This window comes from Anolis sagrei, chromosome 1, assembly GCF_037176765.1.
Source record: "Anolis sagrei isolate rAnoSag1 chromosome 1, rAnoSag1.mat, whole genome shotgun sequence".
NCBI lineage: Eukaryota > Metazoa > Chordata > Lepidosauria > Squamata > Dactyloidae > Anolis > Anolis sagrei.
In genome coordinates, this window is record NC_090021.1 from 109353553 (window position 1) to 109368689 (window position 15137).

The 15137-nt window shown below is 42.6% G+C and overlaps 1 protein-coding gene across 1 annotated transcript in view; it reads left to right on the plus strand.

Annotated features, from left to right (window-relative positions):
- The first annotated feature begins 7111 nt into the window (after positions 1-7111).
- Positions 7112-15137, plus strand: part of HMGN3 (high mobility group nucleosomal binding domain 3) — a 49401-nt gene continuing 41375 nt past the window's right edge. Inside the window, exon 1 of the mRNA XM_060752950.2 lies at positions 7112-7369. Coding sequence (XP_060608933.1) covers positions 7355-7369 — 15 coding nt within the window. The 5' untranslated portion in view covers positions 7112-7354. The remainder of the gene's footprint in view (positions 7370-15137) is intronic.

Sequence of the window (15137 nt, forward strand, 5' to 3'; positions counted from 1 at the left end):
TTATTACTAGCTTTTGTCATATTGACAGCAGTAATGCCACTTGTTCCACCAGTTCCAGTTTTCCTCTATGAAATGCAGAATATGTGAAGTTTATTTATTTATTTACTTTGCTTATATACCGCTGTATCTCAAGCCCGAAGGCGACTCACAGCGGTTCACAAACAGTAGAAACAGTAGAAACAGCAGTGGTTCCATACAACATATAACAATTGACTTAACACAGTCTATATTTCTTTTTTATTTGGGATTAACCAACAGGATTCAGGCCACTATTTTGTTCCTCCTGGTTTTTCAGAGTGTTCATGTGTACTGTGTTGAGTGCATTAAAATACTTTGGAGTATTTTTTGCAAGAACTTATTTATTTCAAAATGTACAAGGTGAAGATAAATCAGAATGATTAATTAGATGTTGAGCTAGTCCCAAAGGATAACCATTTCTGGAAAGTCTCAGAACATGCTGTCTGGGAGTTTGTAGAGACAATGCCGATCTAGGTTCCACCTGGAGCTTAGAGAGATTTTAAAGAAAAAAATCATATTATATGGTAGAAAAGCACATAAAATAATTGGATTATAATAGGGCAACTGATGTCCTCCATTGTTTAAATAAGCATTCAGGCATCGATTTTAGAGTTAAACATGCTGCATTAAATAGGTAGAACGGATGCTGAAGTTTCAGTGTCTTTCTCACTTCATAATAAGTGTATGAGGGCTGAACTATATACAGTCCCATTTGGGGAGAAGAGTGTGATATAAAACAATCAAATAAATAAGTATATACAAGCTCAGTCCCTATCAGGACACCAAATACAGATATAGGAGGCTCTTTCCATAGTGATGGCTTCCCCCCGAAATCCTCCTCTGTTTAGCTGTGTGGAGCTAAAAAAAGTTTTGCTATGGCAATTCTTCGTTCGCCCCTAAATAGGGTTCTGGGGTAAGGTAAGGGGAAAATTGTTGGGAAGGGGAGAATTTCAGGTACTCCTATCCTCACATAATCACTCCGATCTAAATCAAGTCCATACATACTTACTTTGAATAGAAAAAACCAAGTATATTTCATAAAAACACTAAAACAAATGATAGTTTGTATGGGAACTAGAAAAGACAATGAAGCTCGGCTGCATTATACATATTAGTTGGCAGTACAGTGGACACTTGATATCCACTGTGGTTTGATTTCAAGATTCCCATGAATACCAAAATCTATGGGTGCTCAAGTCTCATTATAAACAATGGTGAAGTAAAATGATGTCCCTTATATAAAATGGCAAAATTAAAATTAAGGTTTGCTTTTTGGAATGTTTATATATATATATATATATATATATATATATATATATATCTTCAAGCCATGGATGTTGAATCGATGGGTACAGAATCTGTGGATATGGAGGACAAACTACATTTAGCTGAATTCAGCAAGATTTATGACTTCTGTGCGGCATTAACAGGAATATAGTGTTGCTCATTTTAAATTATCCCACTCCATAGAGAGGCAATCCTACTATTTTCCTGCTTATTTTCCTGTAATCGACATATACAGAGAAGGCACTTCTTCCTTTTTCTACAAATGGTCTGGGAAAGGTTACGTGGAATCTTGGAGTATATGGGTTTTTAAAAAAAACACCCCACAGATTAATTACTTCCACAAAGCATATGGTGCACCAGGTGTTCTGCATCTCAAGTTCTAATCAAAATAAAATTGTCAGCAATTAATTGGACAATTAGATTGATTGTTGGTGGTATCAACAAGCTTGATCAAGTTAGGTGAACTAGGACGGAAAACACCAGCATTTCAAAATCAAGTATGATGTGTACACACGAGAGGATTTTTATTAGAAAGAAGAAAATGGGAGAGATCAGGCATCCTTTGCTTCTTCATCCATTTTGTTTACTTTCTACTACAAAGAAGAGGAATTGTGGGATATTGGTCCATTATTTTATGACCTTTGAGTTAGCCTAATAAAGGTATTGCTCTAAACATGGGTGTCTTTGAAAGCAGTCATAATAATTAGAAACATTTTGATATAGTCAGTTACAGCCATGTGACTTTGTGTCTAACTTATGGAACCTTCAGCTGAACTTATCATAGGGTTTTCCTGGCAAGAATGAAAGAGTGACTTGTCCAAGGCTACCCAATGGCTTCCAAATAGCTGAACAGAACCCTAGCTCAAAACTCAAAAGTACTACAAGGTATATTTATTATATTTTCTAGGGTATGGATGGGACCTAAAATTATGGTAGCCTAAAATCCCTGCAGGAGAGCAATGACCAATCTCGATAAAATTATTAAGAGTAGAGATATCATACTGGCAACAAATATCTTTATAGTTAAAGCAATAATATTCCCCGTAGTAACCTACAGATGCGAGAACTGGACCATAAGGAAGGTTGAGTGAAGGAAGATAGACACTTTTGAACTGTGGTGCTGGAGGAAAATTCTGAGATTGCCTTGGACCACAAGAAGATCTAACCAGGCCATACACCAGGAAATAAAGTCTGACTACTCATTGGAGGGAAGGATATTAGATGCAAAGAAGAAGACTTTGGCCACATCATGAGAAGACAGTAAAGCTTGGAGAAGGTAATGATGCTGGGGGAAATGGAAGGAAAAAGGAAGAGGGGCCAATCAAGGGCAACATGGATGGATGGTATCCTTGAAGTGACTGGCTTGACTTCGAAGGAGTTGGGAGTGACCACAGTCAACGGGGAGCTCTGGCATGGGCTGGTCCATGAGGTCATGAAGAGTCAGAAGCGACTGAATGAATAAACCACAACAAAATCCCTGCTCCACAATCACCCATAGAAGGATGATTTGAGTGTTGGACTAGGGCTCTGGGATATGAGGCTTTGAATCCACATTTGGCCATGGAAACCCACTGGGTGACCTCAGGCAAGTCATACTCTCTCAGCTTCAGAAGAAGGCAAGGACAAATCCCTTCTAAACTAACCTTTTCAAGAACACCCCATGATAAAAGAGCCTTATTAGTTCTGGGTGTAATGCATACTTCTTTTAAAAAAAACATTAATATCAGTTCATTATCAGAACTCATGGAAAAGAATATCCTGGGAAACGCCATCAACAGTTTCTACCACCTTTCATCTGAACCTGGATTGAAGCAACCAACTCTTTAAGGGCTCAATGGACTGTTACAATTTCCTAGAGGCTCCCAGAGCATGGAGTGAAGCCAAGACCACACAGTTCTGTCCAGATAATTTACTGGGATCAGTCAGCCCTAATTTTAAAATAATTTTCCTCCAGTCCTTAAAACCACCTCCAGAAATATTCAGAACACTCGTGGGAAGGTAAATAAAGACACAGGACAGGTCTAGCAGAAAAAGTATCTGAGAGAGTCTGTATTGTTTAAAATGGTAATTCAGGAAGGAAGAATTCCCAATTGGCCACAATACTCTGTGTTGAACTTGGATTAGACACTCTTTCTCATCCTGATCTAACTCACTGTATTATTATGTGATAAAAGGGGTATGAGCTTCAGTTCTGTGAAGAGCCAACTTGCCACTTGCTACTTACAGCCCAAACCTCTCCAGTGCATGGCAAAAAAAATATGGCATGTGTCCTAAAACACTGTTTCTTAACCTGTGGGTCTCGACTCCAATGAGGTCCCCTTAGCTCAATGTGGGAGCCACAAAAAATTGGCAACAGTAAAACGGCCTAATGACTGTTTCAGGCATTTGAGCAAATCTGTCAGCTACAACTTGCAGTGCCTTCAGTAGACTCTGCAGAAAATGCTTCAGCTGTACTTCACAAAAAGGAGAAATCAGCCTGTTTAGCAAGCCTTGAAAATTGCTGATTGATCAGTAAATGTTTGATTTTATACCTATTTTATATACCTATCTACCCCCTCGGTGGATTGTCACTATGTTGTCACCTGCAGGCATAACCACTGGACTCCAACGGTTGCTTTTTTAGACTATGTGTGTGTGTGTGTGTGTGTGTGTGTGTCATGGATGCTTGAATTTGTAGGTGCAGAATCTGTGGATATAGAAGGTCAGCTGTAAATGCATGGGATAACATCCCTATTTTCTACTGCATTGTTATAATGGCAACATCTTTAGTTAGGACCCTTGCAATTCTAGATTAGTGTTTCTCAACCTGAGAGCCAGGACCTTTGGGGGGTCGTGAAGGGGTGTCAGAGGGGTCACCAAAGACCACCAGAAAACACAGTATTTTCTGTTGGTCATGGGGGTTCTGTGTGGCAAGTTTGACCCAATTCTATTGTTGATGGGGTTCAGAATGTTCTTTGATTGTAGGTGAACTATAAATCTCAGCAACTACAACTCCAAAATGTCAAGGTCTATTTTCCCCAAACCCCATCAATGTTCACATTTGGGCATATTGAGTATTTGTGCCAAGTTTGGTCCAGATCCATCACTGTTTGAGTCCACAGTGCTCTCTGGATGTAGTTGAACTATAACTCCAAAAGCCAATGTTAATGCCCTCCAACTCCTTCCAGTATTTTCTGTTGCTCATGGGAGTTCTGTGTGCCAAGTTTGGTTCAGTTCCATGGTTGGTGGAGTTCAGAATGCTCTGATTGTAGGTGAACTATAAATCCCAGCAACTACAACTTCCAAATGACAAAATCAATCCCCACCAAACCGACCAGTATTCAAATTTGGCCTGTCGGGTATTTGTGCCAAGTTTGGTCCAGTAAATGAAAATACATCCTGCATATTAGATATCCACATGACAATTCATAACAGTAGCAAAAATACAGTTGTGAAGTAGCAACGAAAATAATTTTATGGTTGGGGGTCACCACAACATGAGGAACTGTATTAAGGGGTTGCGGCATGAGGAAGGTTGAATAACACTGGTCTAGATGCATCCAGGGGACTTTGTTTTTAAAAAAATTATCTTTATTGAGAATTTTCATTAAAATACATATTTTATCAAATCAATAATAGAAATATACTAGAAAAAAAGAAAAAATGAAGAAAAGAAAAAAAGAAAAGAAAAAAAGCCCATCCCAATAGTTTTTCTTCTTGATTTCCTGAGTATCTTCCTTTTCATTCTTTCCTTTCTAACCTCTTTCTATCCTTCTCCTTTTCTTTCGAGTGGGGTTAATATCTTCTTTGTTATATTAGTATCCTATAATTTTTGTATTTTAGGTATTCTGTAACTTTCGTCCAATCTGTTTCTTTTATTGGCTTTCCTTCATTTTTTGATGTCTGTCCATATTTCTTATGTCGAGTATTTTTTCCAGCCAATCTTCTTCTGGTATCTCGTGCTTTTTCCATAGTTTTGCATAACAAATTCTTGCCGCTGTAGTAAGTAAAAACAGAAGTTTGTCGGTATTTTTCTCTAATTTCTGCTCTGTTCTCCCCAACAAGGACTTCTTAATGTATAGAATGGATGCATTTTGACACTAGTTTCACTGCTATGTAGTTCCACATGTAGTTCACTGCACGACAGCTCCAAGAAAAATGCAGGGAACAAATTCAACCTCTGTACATGGCATTTATTGACCTTGCAAAGGCATTCGACACAGTGAATCGCAGCGCTCTCTGGACCATCCTCCAAAAAATTGGGTGCCCTAACAAATTTGTGAACATCCTGCGGCTCCTCCATGATGACATGATGGCAAGAGTCTTGGACAGCAGTGGCTCCCAAAGTGACCCATTTAAGGTGGAATCCGGTGTCAAACAGGGATGTGTTATTGCCCCAACTCTATTCTCCATCTTCATCGTTATGATACTTCACCTTGTTGATGGGAAGCTTCCCACCGAGTGGAAATCATCTATCGGACAGATGGCAAGCTATTTAACCTCAGCAGACTGAAAGCCAAAACCAAGGTTACAACAACAGCTGTTATAGAACTCCAGTATGCTGATGACAATGTCGTCTGTGTGCATTCAGAAGATGATCTACAAGCCACTCTAAACACCTTCGCAGAAGCATATGAGAAGCTCGTCCTGTCATTGAACATTGAAAAAACCAAGGTGCTGTTCCAGCAGACACCAACCAACCCCTCTCCAATGCCCATGATACAGCTTAATGGTGTAACATTAGAAAATGTTGATCATTTCCGCTACCTTGGCAGCCACCTCTCCACCAAAGTCAACATCGACGCCGAAATACAACATCACCTGAGCTCTGCGAGCGCAGCATTTTTCCGAATGAAGCAGAGAGTGTTTGAGGACCGGGACATCCATAGGGATACCAAGGTGCTTGTTTATAGAGCTATTGTCCTCCCAACCCTGCTCTATGCCTGTGAGACGTGGACTGTCTACAGATGTCACATGCAACTCCTGGAACGATTCCATCAGCGCTGCCTCCGGAAAATCCTGCAAATATCTTGGGGGAAGACAGGCGGACAAATGTCAGTGTGCTGGAAGAAGCAAAGACCACCAGCATTGAAGTGATGGTCCTCCGCTGGACTGGCCATGTTGTCCGGATGCCCGACCACCGTCTCCCAAAGCAGTTGCTCTACTCCGAACTTAAGAATTGTTGGTGGACAGGAAATGTTGGTGGACAGGAAAAGAGATTTAAAGATGGGCTCAAAGCCAACCTTAAAATCTCTGGCATAGACACTGAGAACTGGGAAGCCCTGGCCCTTGAGCGCTCCAGCTGGAGGTCAGCTGTGACCAGCAGTGCTGCAGAATTTGAGGAGGCACGAGTGGAGGGCAAAAGGGAGAAGCGTGCCAAGAGGAAGGTGCGTCAAGCCAACCCCGGCCGAGACCGCCTTCCACCTGGAAACCAATGCCCTCACTGCGGAAGAAGATGCAGAGCAAGAATAGGGCTCCACAGCCACACAAGGACCCACAAGAACACTGGAAGACAATCATCCTTGGAAAACGAGGGATCGCCTAAGTAAGTAAGTAAGTTCCACAAGGTCTTTAGCCATCTCTGCCAAAGACTGCTAGTGCTTCTCCAAACTACAACTTCCAGGACTCCATAACATTGAGCGGTGGCAGTTAAATGTGGTGCCGAACTGTATTAACTCCACAGTGTAGATGCACCCCTGGGCGCCAGTGTGTGTGTGTATGAGTGTGTGTGTGTGTGTAGACTCCCGAGGGGGAGGCGGGAACACAGAAGGAGGCGGGACCTAACGAGGTGGGCAGCCAATCACAAGCCAGCTCTGCATTCTCTTTCCCCCTCCCTTCACGCAGAGAGAGAGAGAGAGAGAGAGAGCAGAGAGAGGCGCAAGGTGGGCAGAAGTCTCCGATTGCTTCCTTCCTTCCTTCCTTGGCTTGCTTTGCTTGGCGACACGGGGATTTTTGCGACGATCCACGCAGAATCAGCAGCAACAGCCTCTCCTTCCTCGTCGTCTTTAGGCCCGGGAGGCAAAGCGAGAGAGAGAGAGAGAGAGAGGGAAAGAGGAAGAGAGGGAGCATCATGCCCAAAAGGAAGGTAAGGACTCGCCTTCTTTCTGGTCTCGGCCAGGCTTCCATGTCGCGGGAGGAGGAGCGCGAGCCACAATCACGATGAGCATCCCCATTGGGAGAAGAGCCTTCTGCATCTCCTCGGGGGGAAAGGCCTTGGGTGGAAAAGGGAGAGAGGAGGGACACACTGGAGCTCTGGATATGTACCATTTTTAATGTTTAGTATGCATCCGCTTTGTCAATCCTCCCTGGAGTGCAGACACCCGATCCCCACCGGCTGGCCTTGGAAGCTAAGCAAGGTCAGCCCTGGTGGACATTTGGATGGGAAGGACAGCAAAAAACAAAAACAAATCCCTTCTTTCCAGCTCCTTCCTCTGAAACAGCGGTTCTCTCAATTTGTGGGTCCCCAGATGTTTTGGCCTTCAACTCCCAGAAAACCGACTGGCCTTGGAAGCTAAGCAGGGTCAGCCCAGGTGGATATTTGGATGGGAGGCCACCAAAAAACACAAAAATCATTCTTTCCAGCTCCTTCCTCAGATACAGTGGTTCTCTCAACCTGTGGGTCCCCAGATGTTTTGGCCTTCAACTCCCAGAAAATAGGCTGCCCTTGGAAGCTAAGCAGGGTCAGCCCTGGTGGTCATTCAGATGGGAGCCCCCTCACCCCAAAAAAAACAAATCCCTTCTTTCCAGCTCCTTCCTCTGAAACAGTGGTTCTCTCAACCTATGGGTCCCCAGATGTTTTGGCCTTCAACTCCCAGAAATCCTTCAACTCCCAGAAAACTGTCTGGCCTTGGAAGCTAAGCAGGGTCAGCCCTGGCAGATACTTGGATGGAAGGCCAACAACAAAACAAATCCCTCCTTTCCAGCTCCGTCCTCTGAAACAGTGGTTTTCTCAACCTGTGGGTCCCCAGATGTTTTGGCTTTCAACTCCCAGAAATTCTTCAACTCCCAGAAAACCAGCTGGCTAAGCAAGGGTCAGCCCTGGAGGACATTTGGATGGGAGGCCAACAACAAAACAAATCCCTCCTTTCCAGCTCCTTCCAGTGAAACAGTGGTTCTCTCAAGCTGTGGGTCCCCAAATGTTTTGGCCTTCAACTCCCAGAAATCCTAACAGCTGGTAAACTGGATGGGATTTATGGGAACTGTAGGCCAAAACACCTGGGGACCCACAGGTTGAGAACCACTGTTCAGAAAGAAAGAGCCAGCTCTGAGGATGCATTCATTCCTTGCCAAAGTGGGAGGAGTGTTAAAATGAGTGTTAAACCTGGGATTTGACCTCCAAAAGCCACCCAAGGGGCGCTGTCTATGCTGTGCATAGGATGCTATGGCATTGGGTGCCATTGACGAGACTGGTGTGTGTAGATCAGGCATGGGCACACTCTGGCCCTCCAGGTGTTTTGGACTTCAACTCCCACAATTCCAATTGTGGGAGTTGGAAGTCCAAAACACCTGGAGGGAGGGCCAGAGTGTGCCCATACCTGTGATAGATAGATATAGTTATATTGTGTGTGTGTGTGCGCGCGCGTGTGTGTGTGTATGCCTGTATAGTACATTTTGCCATGGTATTGCAAATGAAAAAGAAAAAATAAATAAAGGAGTTGGTCAATACTGAACACACACGCCCATGACTTTTTGCCCTCCGTATGTCTTTATATGTGCGTATTTGTGTGTTTACGCACAACTGTTGATGGTTTCCGCCTCCCAAACTGAGTTTGTGTGCAGGTCAGAGAGAGATAGAAAAAAGGGGAGAGGCAGAAAGGAGGAGGGTGAAACTAGAGAAGGAGAAAGAGAGAGAAACATGAGAAAGGGAAAAAGAGAGAATGGAACCCACACAAATGGTTGAGGAGAGAAGGGGCCCTCCGATTGGTGCCTCCCTCCTTGGCCTCCCTCGCCCAGCCTTAGTGACTCCAAGGTAACCAGGCAAGGCGGGGGAAGAAAGGAAAGCCATGTTGACTGTCAGTCCCCTAAGTGCCAGCCAGAGCAGGCAGGCTGGTGCCCCTTGGAGCCCTGGCCTGGTGGCTTTGTCAGGCCACATAACCCCGAGAGCACCTCCAAGGCGAGAAGCAAGACCTTGTCAAATGATAGCAATTGCATAGCATTGATCCAGGGCAGTGCCCAGCTGCATTCATTCTGTAGTGGAGATGCACCCAGAGATGCCCCTTTCCCTTTGTGTGGGAGTTTATCCCAGCTATGCTCCTGCTGCTCAGAATATAAAAATGTTTATATGTGTGTGTGTGTGTATGAATGACTTGGGCCTGCTTATATCACACATCTACCTGTGGATACACACTCTGTGTGTGTGTGTGTGTACGGGTATGTGTGTGTATAGGTTCTGTAGGTTGGTTCTTAGGTTGAATTTGTTTGTAAATAGGAACAAGTACAAGTGTAACTCCAGCCACACACACACACACACACACACACACACACACATATATATATGCCCCTCCATGGTGCGGCAGGTTAAATTGCTAAGCTGCTGAACTTGCTGACCGAAAGGTCAGTGGTTCAAATCCGTGGGATGGGGTGAGCTCCCGCCATTAGCCCCAGCTACTGCCAACCTAGCAGTTCAAAAACATGCAAATGTGCGTAGATCAATAGGTACCGCTCCGACGAGAAGGTAACGGTCCTGTTGTCTCACCTCCATTTATTACTAGGAGTCATTTCTAAGTCAGATGTTTTACTTGGGGACTGCCTGTATTTATTTCTATTTATGCCCCATATTTCTCCCAACATGAGAACCAAGAAACTAATCATTTAAAAAGTTTTATGCTGTAGTAATCAGCAGTTCTGACTCCTGCGGATTTGATTTCTCACAGATTTGATTTCAAAAATGTAATCTCTAGGTCCTGTTGTCTCACTCCTGTTCTTAACTGTGAGCCATTTGTAAGTCAGATGTTTGTAACTGAGGGACTGCCTGTATGTATGTATGTGTGTGTGTGTGTGTGTATATACACACACACACACACACACATACACACTGCATGTGTGTGTCATACATACATACATGCACACACACATAATGTTTGGCAGAGTATTAATCCACCCTTTTAATATGTACAGGGATTCAGACTACCCTGATCTAAGGTGTACAAGCATTGGCATACCAAATACCCTAAAGCAGGGGTCCCCAAACTTTTTAAAGAGAGGGCCACGTCACAGTCCCTCAAACTGTTGGAGGGCTGGATTATAATTTGAAAAAAACATGAATGAATTCCTATGCATGCAGCACATATCTTATTTTTAGTAAAACAACAACAACAACAACTTTAAAACAATACAATAATTAAAATGAAGAACCATTTTAACAAATATAAACTTAGTATTTCAATGGGAAGTGTGGGCCTGCTTTTGACTGATGAAATAGGATTGTTGTTGATGTTGTTGTTGTGTGCTTTCAAGTCATTTCAGACTTAGGTTGACCCTGAGCGAGGGCCGGGTAAATGACCTTGGAGGGCTGTATCTGGCCCCCGGGCCTTAGTTTGAGGACCTCTACCCTAAAGTTACCAGATTACATTAAATCTTGAAAGTAGGATCAGCCCTGGTTATTACTTGGATGGAGATCACCAAGTAATGCCAACTACTGTAATCTGTATTTCAGAGGAAGAAAATGGCAAAACCACCTCTGAGTGTTCCTTGTTCAAGAAAACCCAATAGAATTTATAGTGTTGCCGTAAATCAACAGGTGACTTGAAGGCACACATAGACACACAGACACAAACATTAACAATTTCAGCCTCCGAAGCTAATTTTGTCAAAGATAAATCTCTCTGCAGCTATACTGTTGCTTGGAGGGAGTCAGAGCACATCAAACAGGTAATGAATTGCATCCAAAATGGGGATGGAACATAAAGGCTGAGATGTATGATGAAAAACCTGCAATTCCGATGTAACTCAAACAACTGCATATCATTCCTACTTTCAGTTTTTGTCACCAACCCTTTCTTTGGTTAATTGCTGTGCTGAATATTAGATCTGTAAGCTTTTAGGAACATGGGCCTGTCATTTTGCATTCTGTCATGAATTGTACACACTGATGGCACTGTATAAAAAGGCAAGGACACAATTGAATATGATATGAATGCCTTCCTGTGCACTCGTTATCTGTGAATTAAGATTAGATAATTGTCCTTCCTTTTGGAATAATTTTTTACAGGCTAAACTTTAATGAAAATTAAAAACACAGTCATGCACATGCAATAATACAAAGAAATGTAAGAGGAAAATTAACAACTGAAACCAGATACCATCATACACAGCTCAAGAATAAAGTCAGTTTAATAATAGCCAGGGTGAGCAGATATAGTGTGATAGTGTAACTATCATTTAGGAAGTGCATGGGAGTCCCAATAATTTTGCTCCTTAGGAAGAAGCTTTTAAAATGCATCCATAGATTTTGTTGTTTATTCGTTCTGTCATTCATGGTCAATCCAGTCACTTCAAGGATATAATCCACCCACCTTTCCCTTAGTTGGCCCTCTTCCTTTTTCCTGCCATTTTCCCCAGCATCATTCTCTTCTCCAAGCTTTCCTGGCTTCTCATTATGTTGCCAAAGTACTTCATCTTTGCCTCTAATGAGCAGTCGGGCTTTATTTCCTGGAGGATGGACTGGTTAGATCTTCTGGTGGTCCTTGGCTCTCTCAGAATTTTCCTCCAGCACCTCAGTTCAAAAGCATCTATCTTCCTTTGCTCAGCATTCTTTGGGTCCAGTTCTCGCATCCATACATGCTTTAACTATGTGGATCTTCGTTGTGCTCCAGCAGATAACTAATACTAATACATATCAGCAACCTATTCTAACAATTTTCCTAACAATCAGAAACCAGTTCACGTGCATGTTCAGGAGGCAAAATACTGTACATTGGATTAGGGCTACTCACTAATAGGTACAGTGGGCCCTTGGTATCTGCTGGAATTTGGTTCTGGGTACCAGAATCCATCGATGCTAAAGTTCCTTTATATACAATGCCATAGCAAAATTGTAACCCTTATATAAAATGGCAAAATTGAGGTTTGTTTTTTGGAATTTGTCTGGAACATTTTCAAGCTGTGGATGATTGAATCTGTAGATAGCAAGGGCCAATAATAGCTATTATTATTATTATTTGCAATATTTGTATACTGCCCTTCTCAACATCAAAGGGGACTCAGGGCACTTGACAGTGTTGGCAACAATTCCATGCCCTCGACACAAACAGTATAAAACATTAAAATTGACCCTCCCCTAATAAAACATTAAACATTATTAAACACATCACATAAAATAACATCACACATCCCATCTAGTGTTAACTACATCCCATCTCAATGGCCAAAGGTCTGGGAGCTAAGCCCTGTGAGGAGCTGGATATGTTGAACTGGAGAGAGGAGTCTGAAAGGGGACACGATAGCCATATTTAAATATTTGAAAGGATGCCACAGTGAAGAGGGGACAGGCTTGTTTTCTGTTGCTTTAGATACCAAGACATGGATCAATGGATTTGAATATTCCTAAACATTAGGAAGAATTTCCTGCTGGTACGAGCTGCTGGAGTGTGCTGAAATCATCATCTTTGGAAGTTTTTAAAACAGAGCCTGAAGGGCCATCTGTTGAGAATAACTTGAATTATGTGTTCCTGCTTGGCTCTTGGGGTTAGACTGGATGCCCTTGGGGTCTCTTCCAACTTATGATTCTTCATCTCATCCATGAAACCCACAAACTCCAGATAGTTGTACCGAGGAATGTGGTTTTGTGGGTCTGATGAATGGCATGCTGAAGACTGATAACATCCAGTCCCCTCTCCACAAACACATCAGTGTGCAGTTGGGTAGAACAAGCTGAGTCTTGTTTCAAATGCAATGGAAGCATCAACCTTTAGGACTTATCACTTCCACAAAAATTCATCCCTCAGTGTAGCTACCTGGATTTTAGGGTGGGATTCAAGGGACATTTAACCATTGTACAGTGATCATTCATAGAAACAGGAAACAATGGCAGGGTCATAACTCTAACTTATAACACTTTAACTCAGGGATCCCCAAACCAAGGTCTGTGGGTTGGATGTGGCCCTCCAAGGTCATTTCCTTAGGGTCGCCCTCAGTCTGAAATGACTTGAAGGTACACAACAGTCCTAATTAACTTGACTGTCTCATCAGCCAAAAGAAGCCCACAGTGGCGCAATGGGTTAAACCCTTGTGCCGGCAGGACTACTGACCTGGAGGCTGGATGGCCATCTGTCAGGGGTGATTTGAATGCAATATTCCTGCTTCTTGGCAGGGGGTTGGACTGGATGGCCCATGAGGTCTCTTCCAACTCTTTGATTCTATGATTCTATGACCAATAGGTCAGCGGTTTGAATCCAGGGACAGCAGGTTGAGTTCCCACTGTCAGCTCCAGCTCCACATGCAGGGGCATGAGATAAGCCTCCGACAATGATGGTAAAACATCAAACATCAGGATGTCCCCTGGGCAACATCCTTGCAGACAGCCAATTTTCTCACACTAGAAGCGATTTGCAGTTTCTCAAGTGGCTCCTGACACAAAAAAAATCAGCCAAAAGCAGGCACACACTTCCCATTGAAATACCAGTAAGTTAAAATTGTTCTTCCTTTTAAATGTTGTATTTTTCCAGGGGGTTTTTTTTTGCACTATGATTAAAATATGTGCAGTATACATAGGAATTAATTCATATTTGTTTTCAAACTATAGTCCGCCCCCTGTGCCTCCAACAATCTGAGGGACCCTGAACTGGCCCTCGACTTTAAAAGTTTGAGGAGCCCTGCTTTAACTGAATAACAGGATGTGAGCCCTTATTACCACCAAAACACTGGCCTTTGGGGCCTGGTTGAAAACCTATAATGATTGGTGCTAGTAGACACCAACCTAAACATTGATGTTAAGGAGACATTACCAAAAGAGCTTTGTTCTGATACCCATAAACCTAATTCCTCTTACAGTCAGGTGCAAAGAAAAATGTCAGCATAATGCCAATAAAGAAATTACATAAAATATCTCAATGCCTTTTGGTTTAACAGAATTCTTATATCCATTTTCCAATTTGAGTTTAAAAGCACCAAGCATTTGTCATTCTGTCTACTGATCTAATTTCCCTTGTATGTAATGTACTATAATATAATATACTGCATATTAATTTTTACATTTTAAGTGGCGCACAGACTTGAGGCAGATGGAAAGAACTCGCATGTATTGTTCCCAAATAACATCTGTAGAATTTTAAGTGTGCAAAACATTGTCCTATTAACCCTCACAATAATGCCATGAGATGACTTCTGTCTAATAATGCCATAATACTGGAGGGTAAGAGATCCATGTCTGGCATTCTTTTGGTGAATCACAATGGCGTAAATTGAACTTACACATCACAACTTACTTTATGAGTTGCTGTAGACAATGGAATTCACTACCACACAGTGATTAAAAAATCACCCAACCTACCTTTTCTTAACAGCAGCCTACTCAACCTAACTAGCATAAGGGGCAGCTGATAAACATCCATCTATTTTCTGATAGCTGGGCACGGGGGCCTGCATTGAGATCCACTGAGTGACTGTGGGCAAGTCACATTCTCTCAACTCAAGGAAAGGACCCCCCCCCCCCCATGGCGCAGTGGGTTAAACCCTTGTGTCAGCAGGACTAAAGACCAACAGGTCTCAGGTTCAAATCCAGGGAGAGCAGGGATGGGAATTCACTTCTGAGGAAACATGCCTAGAATTATGTTTGAAAATTGCACTTTTGTAAAGTCAAATTGATACCATTCATCATACCATGTAGAATGTGTCTTTCAGCCATTCTGGTGTGT